Genomic DNA, 15,333 nt, shown 5'->3' on the forward strand with positions numbered 1-15,333 from the left:
CCACTTAAAATCGAACATGTCGAATCTATTCCAATGACAAATATTGTGTTTTCTGAGACAGGTTCCTCAGAAAGGTTTGGTTTATTAGCCATCTAATGTGGACACGGCATATTCTAAACTTCGTTGCCACAAAGCAATGCATAGTCTTTGGTCAGACACAGTTACCCAGAGAGAAAATAACGTAAGGTTCTATTTTTTTTTTGAAGAATATAATTTGTTCCAACAAAATAAAGACAAATTTTTTGTTTAAATATAAGTATATTTATTAAAATCTAAACTCAAAATTTTAAGTTAAGTTCTAAAGTATGCATATTAAGAAATTTACAGCAAGATCTTTGTTATCCCCTTAGTAATACAGTTTTATATAAAAAAGTACATTAAGTAAAGTTTAAATATTTAATGATTTCTAATTTTTAGTCATTTATAATTTTATTTTGTTATAAGCTTTACTTTAACAAGTAATGATAATATTGAAACAGCCGTTAAAAATATAATCAATATTGAAATACACTTTTCACCTAATTGTAGGAGATCTGAATATATCCTTAATTAATATTGAAATGCACTTTTCAGCAAATTGTAAAATATCCGAGTTCTTAAATTTCATGCACAAATATGAAATTATAAATTATTTAATTAAATTTTGATACACTTTTAAAAGGTGATATTGATAGAATGTGTTGCGATTAGTAAAGAAATCATTATTAATAAAAGGGCAATCATAAAAACAATTAAAAATTGGACATTTTGAAGAGAAAATCATTGTGAACAGCCCAAATGGATAAGAGCCAGGTAGCTCATGATTGAAAGATATTATTTCCGATTTTATTTATAAAAGTAATTATTAATATTTTTTCTTAAATATAAAAATAAAAACTTTTTTTGGATATATTAATTGTTAAATTTATTATTATATTTTTATTTATTGTAAAATTCTTAATATATATCTATTCATTATTCATAAAATGAATAAATTAATCATTTAATATATAATAGTTTAATTTAATTTTTAATGTATAAATATTTTAAAAATAAAATATAAATTTATGATAATACTGTTAATAATATATGAAAAATTTGTAAAGCATAATTAAAAAATAAACATTAAAAAACTACCTAGTACGCGAGTGAATCATAGGACGATATATTGTAGCTTATTTTTTAGGTCCAAAACACGTTTTTTTATTCATCCAAGTTAGTCACTATCTCTCCCTAGTCCCTGCCCGGATCTTGCTCGGGCAGCTTTTCCCATTGATCCATTTGCCTTTTTACTGCCCGAATACGTACGGTCAGCACCTGCAACAACCCGCTTCAAACTGTTCACTTTCAGAAACTCGTACAGAAGACACAGAGAGAGAGAGAGAGAGAGAGAGAGAGAGAGTTTCTCTCCCTATAAATGCCACGCTACGATAACACCTACCTCAATTCCTACCTAGTATACATTTTCTCGGGACAATGTGCTTATCGCAACTCAGAAAATAATAATAAAAATCACGTTAGCTTTCTTTGTTTATTTTGATTTCGCTTTAGCGTAGTAGGTGGTGCTGGTTGGTGCAATTTGTTTCGAATTCGAAGAATGTGGAAGTTTTTGCGATTCGCCGCTTCCCCATCACGTCGATTCTCGACGGCGATTCCCGGTCCGTGCATGGTTCACAAGCGCGGCACTGATATCCTCCACGATCCTTGGTTCAACAAGGTTCACTATCTTCCTCTTCAACTTCGATCTAGTTCGCTAATTCTGTTGTTATTATTATTATTATTATTATTTGAAATTGAGTTTTGAGGTTGAAGTTATTTTCATTCAAACTTAAACCTGAAGAAAGATTAAGGAAGATGTTTTCTTATGTTTGATGAAAAAATAATATTTAATTTTTCATTTTTACTTTTTCAGGGCACGCCGAGTTAATTCAGATTTCAGATTCAATTTTTTTTTTAAAAAAACAAGTTTAATATCATCCTGAATGATTTATCCATCTTAAAATTTGACTTTATGATTTGGTTTATTAGATGGGAACACTCAGATTTCTTTGGAATTTAGATTACATTAGCGGTTTTTTTTTTTTTTTTTTTGCTACGAAATTATGATATGTGATGTGCACGAATTATATGAATGTAGAATCAAACATGGAGCAAATTCTTTCATGTTGATATTTTACATGGCATCTGTTTTAACCTTTAAGTTAATTTGGATAAATGCTGAATGTTGATTCATGACATAAAAAATCGAAGCTTCTTCTCATGGCTGTGTCTAATCCTAAAATATGTAGGATACTGGCTTTCCTTTGACTGAAAGGGATCGATTGGGGCTTAGGGGCCTCCTTCCTCCTCGTGTCATTTCATTTGAACAGCAATATGATCGTTTTAGTAAGTTCTAAGCCTAACCTTTTGATACTTTATGCTTCTGTTTGTTCAGCCTCATAATTACTGCTTGCCTCTCTTAAGATTGTATTATGTGCGATGCTAGTGTGTTTGGCTTTAAGTTTGTTATCTGTCAGTAGCTCCTTCTTCAGTAATATTTGATAGCCGTAATATATTATTATTGTTATTATTATTTTTCAGTGAATTCATATAGATCTTTGGAGAAGAATACTCGGGGCCAATCAGATAAAATTGTTTCCTTAGCGAAATGGAGGATCTTAAATAGACTGCATGACAGGAATGAGACTCTGTACTACAGAGTGAGTTTGATGAGGAAATTGGCTTGTTAATGTAAGAATATATAATAAAAATTATTATTGTGCGATTTTTATGTTCATACCTTCCATTCTCTTCAGGTTCTTATAGATAATATCAAAGAGTTTGCTCCAATAATCTATACTCCTACAGTTGGGTTAGTGTGTGAAAATTATTCAGGGTTATATAGGCGCCCACGCGGAATGTATTTTAGTGCCAAAGATAAAGGAGAGATGATGTCAATGATCTATAACTGGCCAGCTCATCAGGTATTGAATTAATCTTGATATAATGCTGTATCCCTCTTTTTTCACTCATGATTGAGTGACTTTTTCTTTTCCTTCTTCCCTTCTAATATTGACACTATTTTTTGTTGTTTGCAAGTGTTAAAACTATTGAAACTTAATGAATTCTGCACTCACTGGAATTCTGTAATTCTGTTGCAGAATTTAGTAAATTTTGCACTCCTTGAGGAATAAACTGGAATTCAGCTAACCTGGATATTGTTGTATTTTTATTCTATAGAAAAGGTTTCTTTCTAAGTAATATGTAAAATTTGTAATGCCGTTCAAAGAACCAAAGAAGTACGTAGATTGCAAGATTGTTTTCTGTGTTCCCGCAAATATGGGTCCATTTAGTTTCTCCAAAGACCTTTTGCTTCATTAGTGTCACTTAGGACCTTTTTTGGACACGATTGTTGCTATAATTTATTTTTTTTAAATTCATAAATCTGTTAGAGGGAGGTTTATATAGGTATTACTAGAGGGGAGGTAGTTGAAAAAAATAGGAAAATCTAGAAGTTGGAGTATTTTATTCTTGTTTCATAATTAAGAGAAATAATTTTATATTGTTGAATTATCTACCCTGCATGAAATTGATTTGATGTAAATTTTAAAGTTTTTCTAGAACCTTTCTAATGATTTAGGTATTTAGCTGTGATTGTGGTTACCTCATTTGTTTTCACTTTACCTGATTTCATAAAAAATGTTCTAGTAATTGGGTGCAGTTCAAGTATTATGTGACTATATGCCCTGCCATAATTTAGGAGCTTTTTGCCTTTTTGGTTCAGTAGATTGCAAACTTGTTCCCTAGCTTGCTTCATTAGTATTGGTTATAATCATCTTGTTTTCTTGTTTCAGGTAGACATGATTGTCTTGACAGATGGTAGTCGTATTCTTGGCCTGGGTGACCTTGGAGTTCAGGGCATTGGAATACCTATAGGAAAACTGGACATGTATGTTGCTGCTGCTGGAATCAACCCACAAAGAGTATGTCTTTTCCCACTCCTCTGTCTTTGTATTTAATTTTCTCTTGACTTGCATTTTCTGCATGTTTGGTATAACTTTGTTGTTAATATTTGAAATGTTGGCATACATCTTGTGGCAGCCTAGGTGAGCTACCTTAAAATTTGCTACCTGTTGGCCTAGGTTTATAGTTTTTATCTTCCTAGTGAAAGGGATACAAGCATAGTTGATGATAGATTCATTCTTAACATCTAGGGATTGGGTTATCAAGGTTATCAACTGTTTTAGGATGCCGGACAACAATTCTAGTTTCATTAATGTTTTAATATTTGTAAGTTTATCATGTGCAGTTACATGTGTAATCAATAAATGAAATGTAGACTTTTTTTTTTTTTATAAACTTATAATTATTGGTTTTGAATAATATTTTAATTTAATTACATTTTCTTTTTTACTGCAACTTGGTAATGCTAATAACTCTGCTTTAACTTACATGGTATGCTGGTTTTCAATTGTGGCAGATACTTCCAGTTATGTTAGATGTTGGCACAAACAATCAAAAGCTACTCGAAGATCGCCTTTGTGAGTAAAACTCAATTCTGTTACTGGCTTATTTGTATAGTTGTCCTTTGTCTCATATTTTCATTTACTGTGGACATATTTACTTTGTAAACTGAGAAAGATCTCATATTTTCAACTATCCTAGATTATGTGGTTGCAATTGACTTATATAACCTTCTAGGTATAATTTTCCACTTTTGTTAATTAAGTATATCTGACTAATTCCTGCTCCAAGACTTTTTGATCTGTTGGAGTGGGATTCTTGACACTCTTGATTCTTGAATATGAAAAAAGCTAACATGCTAATTCCTTGTACTGACATTCTAATGTTACTGTATTCTGACATCATTTTCATTTGACAGATTTGGGAGTTCGACAACCCAGGTTGGAAGGTGAAGAATATCTATCGATTGTGGATGAATTCATGGAAGCTGTTTATGCTCGATGGCCTAAGGCTATTGTGCAGGTTTGTATTTCTTTTAGAACTTGTGTTCTCATTGTTCACTTTATATTTTATTAATTTAGTAACTGGAATTGGCTAATTTTATCAGTTTGAGGATTTCCAAATGAAGTGGGCCTTTGAAACCCTGAAACGTTATCGAGAAAGGTTTTGCATGTTTAATGATGATATACAGGTGAGAAAGTGATATTATATTTTGTTAATATTGAAAATCTTCAAGGTGTTAAGTAGTGCGCTGTGTTATTGAAGTAACTACTGAAACTTCCATTTTCCTTCATTTCCATTGTCCAATAGGGCACAGCTGGTGTTGCACTTGCTGGACTATTGGGAACTGTGAGAGCCCAAGGTCAATCATTGTCTGATTTTGTGAAACAAAAGATAGTGGTGGTTGGAGCTGGGAGGTACTAGCCAAACTAATTTTGATGTAACCTTTGTTGGACACTGTTTGTGTTATTGTTCCGTCATGCTCTTCATTATTGCTACTTTCTGCCTTAACATGGCTACCAAAAGACTCAGGTTCTGTTACGTGATATTTTCTTGCCTGGTTGGCAGTGCAGGGCTTGGTGTTCTTGACATGGCTGTCCAGGCAGTTTCAAGGATGACAGGGTGTAGTGGAACAGCTGCCAAAAGTCAGTTTTTTTTAATTGATAAAAATGTATGCTTTCATTGTCTTTCATTTCATTGTTAGTGATTTAAATTGCAGCTCTCAAAAACCATAATTGTATTCATAACAATGTATGATCCAGTTCCCTCCGATTTTGGGTTAACTTTTTTATCCAAATATTATCAGTTTTTGTCATCATATTCTGTCTTCGTTTATAATGTTGATGGCATGATGCATATATGTTGACATCCTCTTTTGGATTCAGTTATTTCATTATATGTAGTTGATTCAATTGTCATTATAATGCATCATGTCTGTTAATAATGGCACCTTTCCTGAATGCAGGGTCTTGTCACAACGGAAAGGAGCAATCTAGATCCAGCTGCAATTCCATTTGCCAAAAATCCAAGAGACCTTGAAGAGCTTACAGAGGGAGCTAGTATAGTTGAAGTGGTACATGCTACTGAATTTGTTTGAGAAAATTTCCATTGTCTTTAATCTGTTATTTATGTTTATAATAGTACAAACAATATTTTTATGTAAGAGGATATTTAAATGATTCCAAGAATCCAAGATTAAAGAATAAAGATTATGCATACCCATTGACGTTTATGCTTCAATTGTTGAACCTAATGATCTTCAGGTTAAGAAGGTTAAGCCACATGTTCTCCTTGGATTGTCTGGCGTTGGTGGTGTTTTCAATGAGGAGGTAATTACCTGTTATCGTACCACTCGTATTATGTCTTATCACTCAACGAAGTTTATTCTATAAGTTTAAAAATAGGCATGTTTAAAAATTATTTGTTTTGGCATCTTTGGGTTCTGCATCATTCATTTTATGATTATTGCGTTTCTTCATTTTAATGGTTGAGATTCAACTCAGGTGCTTAAGGCAATGAGAGAGTCTGTTTCAACAAAACCAGCTATCTTTGCCATGTCTAATCCCACCATGAATGGTTTGTTTGTACAAGGCTCCTTAAGCACTCATATTTGCTTAATAATGTTCATATTTTTCATTTTGACATTTTTTTTTTGTTATCATTGGGACAGCTGAGTGCACTGCTACTGAAGCTTTCAGTCATACTGGAGAAAATATAGTATTTGCAAGTGGAAGCCCTTTTGAAAATGTAGATCTTGGTAATTAACTCTTTGTAATATGATTTATTGGTTTTGAAGTATCTTGTCTAGTTCGAAACTTCAAGTTTTCCTCAGCTGTGGGGCTTTATTGTAGGATGAATCTTGTTACTATGTAGTTTGGTTTGTCAGTTCGACATTATGTTTTACCATGACTTTCAAATGAATTTGTGTCAGGAAATGGAAATGTTGGCCATGTAAATCAAGCCAACAACATGTACCTGTTCCCGGGGTAGGTGTGCCTCTGCTTTATATTTTTGCTCGAATCATTTCTCTGAATGGAACCATTGGTGTAATTTCTATTGCAACATTGAATTTCAGGATCGGTTTGGGAACACTGCTATCAGGTGCTCGTCATATAACGGATGGAATGTTGCAGGCAGCATCTGAATGGTATATTCATGTTAATTTGGACGCTTACTTCTTTTGTTCTACCAAAACCATTGATGGAATTTCTGGAAATTACCTTCTTTGATGTTTGTAGGGTCACTCGGGGGTGTTAGGCATGACCTTGTCTTTTATGATGTCTAATCAGTTTGTCTGTTTTCTGTCTCCTTTCTTTTCTTTGAAATATTTTATTTTGATGTCTTGATGTCTGGATAGTTTTTTGTCTTAGCCCAGTAGTGCATGTGTTCAATACAGTGAGGATTTTATAGTTTTTTTTAAGTTAAGTAGTAAATAACAAGATTAACATACATGATGGTCGTAGTCCCTTGCACTCACCATAGGCTCTACACTACTTTTTATCCTCGACACATTTCTTCTAAGATTTATATGGTGGAATGCTTATTACTATTCATTTTAACTTTAATGACCACTCAATGCCTTTTTAAATAAATTACTAACATGCTGCATCTTCACAGCCTTGCTTCATACATGACAGATGAAGATATCCAAAAGGGAATCTTGTATCCATCCATTGACTGGTAATGTTCCCTTTTTCTTTGTTGTCAAATGATGTTCGTTTTCTCATGGATCTTCTTTTCCCTAACACCTTTTTGAACTCTGTACAACAACAACAAAAACAACAACCAAGCCTTATCCTCCTTTTTGAACTATTGTGAGAAGTAAAATTCAATTCATATAAACACTTAAACTGATTCTCTTAATTTATCTAGGATTAGGATGCCAATTATGGTACTAAATCTAAAAATATTGATGAGTGTGTTCAGCAATTTCCCAAATATAGTGTTTCATAATATAGTTAAGAGTAAAGAGGAGCGTGTACCCAAAATTTTCAAAAGAGACAATGATCTGGGTATTTAGTTGTGTTGGAAGTTAATAAATAGTTCTCAGCTTGATATTATGGCTTTTCTGATCAACACTAGTTTGCTCTGCAGTATACGACATGTCACAGCAGAGGTGGGGGCTGCTGTTATACGGGCAGCAGTTGCAGAAAAGCAGGCCGAAGGACGTGGTGATGTAGGGTTCAAAGAACTTAGCCACATGTCAAAAGTATGGAAATTTCAGATTACTTACTGAGATAACATATTGTATATTCTGGTCAAGTAGACTGCTGCTATATTTTGCTTATTATCAAAGATGAAAAACAGTTCCAGTTGGCATGCAAACATTGCAAAATTGGCTACACTCCTTTTTTGCTGCTATAGTTTTCAACATATCTATTCTCTTTCCCCCTTGGTTTCACTGATATTCTGCTGGTGCTAACGCATGGCTGTTGCCTTGGTTGCAGGAGGATACTGTGGAGTATGTCAGGGGCAATATGTGGTACCCTGAGTATTGCCCCCTTGTTCATGAAAAATAAACTTTTGAGGGCCTTGTGCTATGCTATTCATATCTCCAAGTGATGCATCCAAGCCATTTACTGTTTTGGTTTCTAATCTCAGCAATTCGTTAATAGCAAGATTTTTGAGGGTTGAAGATCAAATAGTGAGGAGGGGCAAGAGATGCCTTCACGTTTTTTCACCCACGTTTAGAAGTTTCAGTAGTGTGTTATTAGACACCTGTTCTTTTTCTCTCGAATTATCAAGTTCCTTTCCTTAATAACACTAAATTCACGGATTGTTGCATTATTATTAACGTTAAAATAAATGTTTCTTTCTGAAAATCAATAAAAAGGTTCGTTTTTTTAAGATATATAGAGTAACGTAGAACGATTTAATTATTCAACTTTATGAAGAGTTTATCTTGTATTTATTTTGGATGAGTGAAATTCTTTTACTACATTCTTAACTCTTTCAATGAAATGTATCAGGTCTCGTATAACAATGCGAATCTGACTCTATGATAATGTGTTTCATATCAAGTTTTGTGTTTTCCAATGATTTTTTGTTAATAATAATTAGAAAGAGAATACGTTGTTATATCACTTCTCTTTAGATAAAGTGATCTAACAAAAAGATCATATAAATTAAAATCATAAAAAAAGATAAATATATGATTTTAATTTTTTTAATCTTTAACACCCGCCAACTTGTTAATAAAATGAGACAGGTTAATGTTTTTAACTTCTCTGAAAAAATAAGATAAGATGAATCTAATTCATTTTTTGTAACGCGATGGAATAACCTGTTTTCTTGGGTGCTACACATCTTATTGTTAGCACACTTTTAAATTATTTATTGTTTGTAATTTTGGAACAATTACATTGAATTGCCAACAAATAAATATTGATATACGAGAGTAGTTTGTTTCTTACACGTCTCTTGTTAAAAAAAATCACGAAAAAGTACAAATTAAAGTTCTTATTAGTTTAAAAGAAACACTGATATTATATTGAGAATGATCAAAATCTTAAAGGTATTAGAAGTTGCGTGAATTGACCAGCAACAAACGACTATTTGCAACCATTACTGCATTTGACCATAAAAAACTCAAGATTAGGTTTTTAATTGAGACAAATAATGTAGTATTAACGTACATGGTAGTCTCCATAGAAAACCTCCGAAAGATTCAAATGAAACTTGCAATTGATGGAAACATTTTAATTTCAATTTTATTTACTCAATTAAATTTGAGATTATTCAAGATAAAACAATATCTATTGTGTGTAGTTGTTGCTATGAACTATTAGCATTGCATTCTCACATAGTTTTTATTTCTGACTTCTACATTTAATGGAACGATGATACCAAAAATAGGAATAGTTATAATTTGACAATTAAATCACATAGTTATGATTACGAATTTAAATATAAAGGTGGTAAAGAGTAAATTAGTAATCAATAACAGCAATTATTTTTCTTATATTCTAATTACCATTTAAAACAGCAATTTTTTTTACTTAGAAAATCGAGGCATGGATATGCTATATTGTTATACAGATGAAAATTGACATAGATTTGTATGTTGAAAAGTCATTGCACCATTGACATATACTTCTATGTCTATGAGATTTTACTTGTCCTAACAACTGATGTTAAAATTTGGAATGCTTAATTACTTTAATTTATATATTATTGCTGGATTCATTCTCATTTAACTAGGAAAATGGGGGGGGGGGGGGGGGGGAGGCAAAAAGAAAACTCCATACCAAATAACACATGATAGACAATACATTAACTCATGATCTAAAGTAACTAGTAAGTTTTTCTGTGCATTGCATGAATATTTAACAATTTAAGTAAAAGATACATAAAAAAAAACTTAAAATATTCATATAAAAGATAAACATATCATCATTATTAATCAATGATGAAATCATATATATTAAGAAAAAATATATTAACAGATGTGTCCGCTATTAATAATGAGAATTCTATTATATTAAATAAGAGTAAACAAGATAAAAAAATTTAAAATTTATAAAATAAATTATTTAAAACAAAATACATATTTTATTATCTATTAATTTGATATATCGTGTATATTTAAAAGTAAAGTTGAAATTTATTAAATTTAAATAAACAATATTTAAAAGGAATAAAATATATATCGTAAAAATGAGATACTTGATTTTAGACGATAAAAATAAATCTTAAAACTCTAGTAAGTATTTAAATGTAGTATATAAAAGTTGATATTTATTAATAAACTAATGCAAAATATTACCAATAAATAAATATATACTCAAATTAGAAGAATTTATAATTAAAAAAACTTTTAAAATTAGCTTAGAACTCTCATAATTTTTTAACTTATTTTAATAAATTTTTATAACTATAAATCTTTGTATGATATAATAAGAAAAATATTACATTAGCAGTTAATGAAACTACTTACCCAAATCTATCTTTAAAAACATGAATAGATTAATGTCTAACGAATACGCATTGCAAAATTGACCATATAGGCATGTGCAAACGAGATTAGGTGGAACATTCTTTGGATTTTTGTGTTGTCACTTTCTTTACATGTTGTGTTTAGTCCAGTAACATATAATCCAGTATTCCATTTCATCATACCTGTGTGCCACCACTACAAACAAATTTGTTCATATCTACAAGAATGATGCTGTGCTAAAGACAACATTAACTTAGTAAAATCTAACCCATTTGACTACATTAGCCATCAATCTTTTTTCTTTTCTTTTTTTCTTTTTGAGAAAACTACAACTCTACTTATTTATGCATGTTATTATCTCCAACACCATTTATTCCTCTCCTTCAAACCCTCATTTTGTTTAAGCAAATATCAATGGCAGAGGCAAAACTAAGGTTAGCAATAGCATTACACCACTTCAGACTTTGCTTTTTTTTCATTTTTCTTGGGCCACACTATTCCTACACAACCATAGTCCCACATGCAAAGATTCATTTTTTCTTTCTTGTGTAATGTATTTTTGCATAATTTGTAGAATTGTGTGTGATTTGTGCTTAAGGTATGGTGTTGTTACTGGGGCAAACAAAGGGATAGGACTTGAGACTGTTAAAGAGTTGGCATCAAATGGAGTGAAGGTGGTGCTCACTGCCAGAGATGAGAAGAGAGGCCATGAAGCCATTGAGAGAATGAAAGAGTGTGGTCTCTCTCATTTGGTCATTTTTCATCAACTTGATGTCACTGACTCTGCTAGTATTGCTTCACTAGTACAGTTTGTTAAGACCCACTTTGGAAAACTCGATATCTTGGTAAGAAGACATGCTGATATTAATGTTCAATATTCTCAGCTACAATTCATTTTCATTTTATTAGCAAAAAAGGTAGTATGTTTTTTATATTTTAAATATTACAAATTTCTCATTTTGTAAAACGTTTTCTCTTTTCATATAATTCTTTTATTAGTCTTTTGTTTGTTTTGTATTAGAAAGATTTAAAGTAAGTAAAATTGACACTTAATAAATAAAGTTAACATTAACAAAAGATTAACAAATATACCTTATAAAGATTAAGAAGTGCAAAAAATAAATTCCATTTTAAAAATAGATATCAAAGAAAAAGAACTCAATTTTTAGAGAAACAAAAACATATTTAACCGTTATACAACTTAGTGCATGGCCTTAATAGGACGTCGCAGTTATTATGAAAATACTGTATAGTTCCAATTCCAACTTATCTCTGCTTCACATCTCTAGTGGTAGACCTTGCGAACCTAAGATAAATTTAACTTATACAAGAGTAAAAAATATATAAAATAAATTAAATTTCTTTTATAAGTTAAAAGTACCTTATATTCTTTTAGAACTTTTTTTTATATAATTTCTCTAAAATGGTATAAGTTACTTTTAATTTTTAAGAGAAGTTTTATTTATTTTTATGTTTATTTTTTTAAAACATTTGTCCAAACGTTTATTGAAATTGAGGTTATGTCTAGCTTAAAAGTCATCTTTGTTTTCCTTTAACATGATATGAATGAATCATTTTAACCTATGAATAGGTGAACAACGCAGGAATCAGTGGTGTCAATCCATATGAAATGGTAAGTGTGCATTTCTTTTGTCTAATGTGTGGTAGTATTGGTCTCTGTGAAGCCTCTCTATTGAAGCTTTGAGTTTATATTCTATGTGACTGTAGGTGGGATCAACAATTAACTGGAAGGAACTGACTCAAACTTCTGAGATGGTAGAAAAGTGCCTAACAACAAACTACTATGGTGCAAAGGAAACAACCGAGGCATTTCTTCCCCTTTTGCAGTTATCCAAGTCACCTAGGATTGTTAATGTTTCCTCCCAAGCAGGCCTGTTGAAGGTACAAGAGTTCTAAAGATATTTTTTTAAAACTTTAATCCTTTTGAAATATCATTATATATTAAGGTTTCAACATTGGCAACATTGTGTTATGGTGGTGTTTTCAGTACATATCAAATGAATGGGCAAAAGGGGTGTTTGGTGATGCTGAAAATCTTACAGAAGAGAGAATAGATGAGGTAGTGAAAGAGTTTCTCAAAGACTTCAAAGAAGGTTCACTTGAAAACAAAGGTTGGCCAACCTTTTTGTCTGCCTATATAGTTTCAAAAGCAGCCATGAATTGTTACACAAGGATTCTAGCAAAGAAGCATTCAAACATGTGCATCAATTGTGTGTGTCCTGGTTTTGTCAAAACAGACATAAACAGAAACACTGGTATCTTATCTGTTCACCAAGGTGCTGCCAGTGTCGTGAAATTAGCACTTTTGCCTAATGGTTCCCTTTCTGGCCTCTTCTTCAGTAGGCAAGAACAATCAAACTTTTGAATGATTTTAACTGTATTGTAATCATTTAGAGTCAAGAATAAACATCAGAGAATATGCATCTTGCTGATATTTTTTACAATTATGTTTGTGTCTTAGTGAATTGTTGAGGAATACTTGCCAGTTAGAGCTTTATTCTCTTTGTTCTTGCTTGCCACAGTCCAAGTTCATTTGCCATGTTATGCACTTCGATATTGCAGGACATGAGATGATCTATTCCTTATTAACTATTAATATAATAATAATATGCGAGAATTTGTCCCTTGAGAAAGTAATTAAAAAAACAAAGTATAACTATAACTATTAATTAAAAAAATAATGGTTAAAATTATGATAAAAATACATGTATATGTATAAAAAGCATGAATTTGTTAAAATCAATGGTTATAACTATATTTTATCCTCTAATTTATGATATTTTCACTTTGGAGGAGTTAAATGCATTTCATAAGATTTGTTTAAAGTAAAGAAATATGCTTTAAGAGAAAATCTAAGTATAATTTTTAATTAAAAAATTAATAGTTGAAATTGTAATAAATTATAAATAATGTATAAAAAATTATGAAATTGTTAAAATCATATACATTAATTTTTTAATTAATGATTATAATTACAATTTATTAAAATATCACTCATTTACGTTGGAGAAATTAAATATAATATGCAAGGTGTTCCTATTCATTGATTAACAGTTTGTTATAATTGATGATTGATTAATGATGGTTTAATATACCACATTTCAAGAACGTTAACTTGGCAATAGTAGCCTACATCGAGGACTTTTAAACATATTCTATGTGATTAGTCTATTTTTTAAAATTTAAATTATTTTTTAAAATACTTTAATTTAAAAAAATTAACCAATCACAAAAAAACTTCAGACACCAAAAAAATTTAAATTATTTTTATTGAGCTACATAGTTTTCAAGTACATAAAAACTATTTTAATCATATTTTCACCATTCATCAAGCATTCCTTTAGAAATCCTAATTTAACAAATTTAAAAAATTACCTTAATATTGAAATAGATATTTAAATTTTCAATAAATGAAAATTAACATTAAATCATTACGAGTGTTTAAATTTTATTGGGCTAAATATGAATAATTCTAATACTCTCTATCTTATAGATACCAAAGAATTCACCTTCATACTTAAACTAAAAAAAGCAGTAAAATTAAAAATATATCTAAAAAATTAAATTAGAAAATAAAATATATGAATATATTTAGCATGAGACTCATGAAATAATTGAAGAAATAAATCATTTAAAAACACAAAAATAGATACAAACTAAAATATAGTGTTTGATAAATTATGAGATACAATAAATATTAGGAGATTACTTTTAACATTGTCCATAAATGTGAGTGGGTATTATATATCTTTTATAAATAAATAGTTATAATTTTACTATTGTCTTAAAAATTTAAAAGTAATTTACGTTTTTTTAAAATAAATTACTAATTATATAATTTATAAATTTAAAATTAAAGATAATAATTATTTTAGAATGTTCTCTTAAATTATAAGACACTGCAAAAATTATTATTTCTAATTTTTATGAAATGAATTCTATATTCCACACGAACGTGCCCTAGGAATGCCTTCCTTCTTGGAGTTGATTTTAAGATTAAAATTCCGTTAAAGACTCCAAACATATATAGAACTAAATATTGAAAAAATATGCAAATTCATGTCACATCTGATACACAAACCCATTTGAGAGGTACTGGCTGAAAACGTAAAAGTCTTAAAAATGTTTTTAATTTTTATATTTTTATGAAACTTTTTATTTTAATTTCTTATTCTTTTCAGTTTATGTCTCTATTTTTAAAATTGAACATTTGTTGTAGAATAATTGATACGTAACAATCTTTTAATTTGCCATGACATTTGTAGAGACTAAAAATATTGAATTAAAAAATAGCAAATTAAATTAAAATTTTAAAAAATATAAAGTCTGAAATATATTTAATCCTATGTAAAATTAGACTATATTAAATCGACCAGTGTGACAGCACCACTTCAAATCTGGACATATCTAGAAGAATGAAGCTGTGAAAGGGACTGCATCAACTATAGTACAGA

The 15,333-nt window shown here is 30.2% G+C and overlaps 2 protein-coding genes across 2 annotated transcripts; both read left to right on the forward strand.

The window, feature by feature from the left end:
* The first annotated feature begins 1,576 nt into the window (after nucleotides 1-1,576).
* On the forward strand, nucleotides 1,577-8,476 carry LOC113863262 (NAD-dependent malic enzyme 2, mitochondrial-like). The gene is made up of 19 exons (XM_027496785.1): nucleotides 1,577-1,696; nucleotides 2,268-2,364; nucleotides 2,560-2,678; nucleotides 2,775-2,942; nucleotides 3,813-3,941; nucleotides 4,439-4,499; nucleotides 4,841-4,944; nucleotides 5,030-5,113; nucleotides 5,233-5,339; nucleotides 5,491-5,593; nucleotides 5,888-5,995; nucleotides 6,186-6,251; nucleotides 6,426-6,498; nucleotides 6,593-6,679; nucleotides 6,854-6,908; nucleotides 6,998-7,069; nucleotides 7,540-7,602; nucleotides 8,017-8,131; nucleotides 8,370-8,476. Exons 1-19 carry the CDS (start codon nucleotides 1,577-1,579, stop codon nucleotides 8,439-8,441), a joined length of 1,803 nt encoding a protein of 600 aa, XP_027352586.1. The 3' UTR covers nucleotides 8,442-8,476.
* A 2,796-nt stretch (nucleotides 8,477-11,272) lies between these two features.
* Nucleotides 11,273-13,244, forward strand: LOC113860632 ((+)-neomenthol dehydrogenase-like). The gene is made up of 5 exons (XM_027493077.1): nucleotides 11,273-11,292; nucleotides 11,457-11,703; nucleotides 12,450-12,497; nucleotides 12,587-12,760; nucleotides 12,867-13,244. Exons 1-5 carry the CDS (start codon nucleotides 11,273-11,275, stop codon nucleotides 13,242-13,244), a joined length of 867 nt encoding a protein of 288 aa, XP_027348878.1.
* Nucleotides 13,245-15,333: the final 2,089 nt, after the last annotated feature.

The sequence above is a fragment of the Abrus precatorius genome, unplaced genomic scaffold, assembly GCF_003935025.1.
Source record: "Abrus precatorius isolate BTA unplaced genomic scaffold, Abrus_2018 Scaffold3, whole genome shotgun sequence".
NCBI lineage: Eukaryota > Viridiplantae > Streptophyta > Magnoliopsida > Fabales > Fabaceae > Abrus > Abrus precatorius.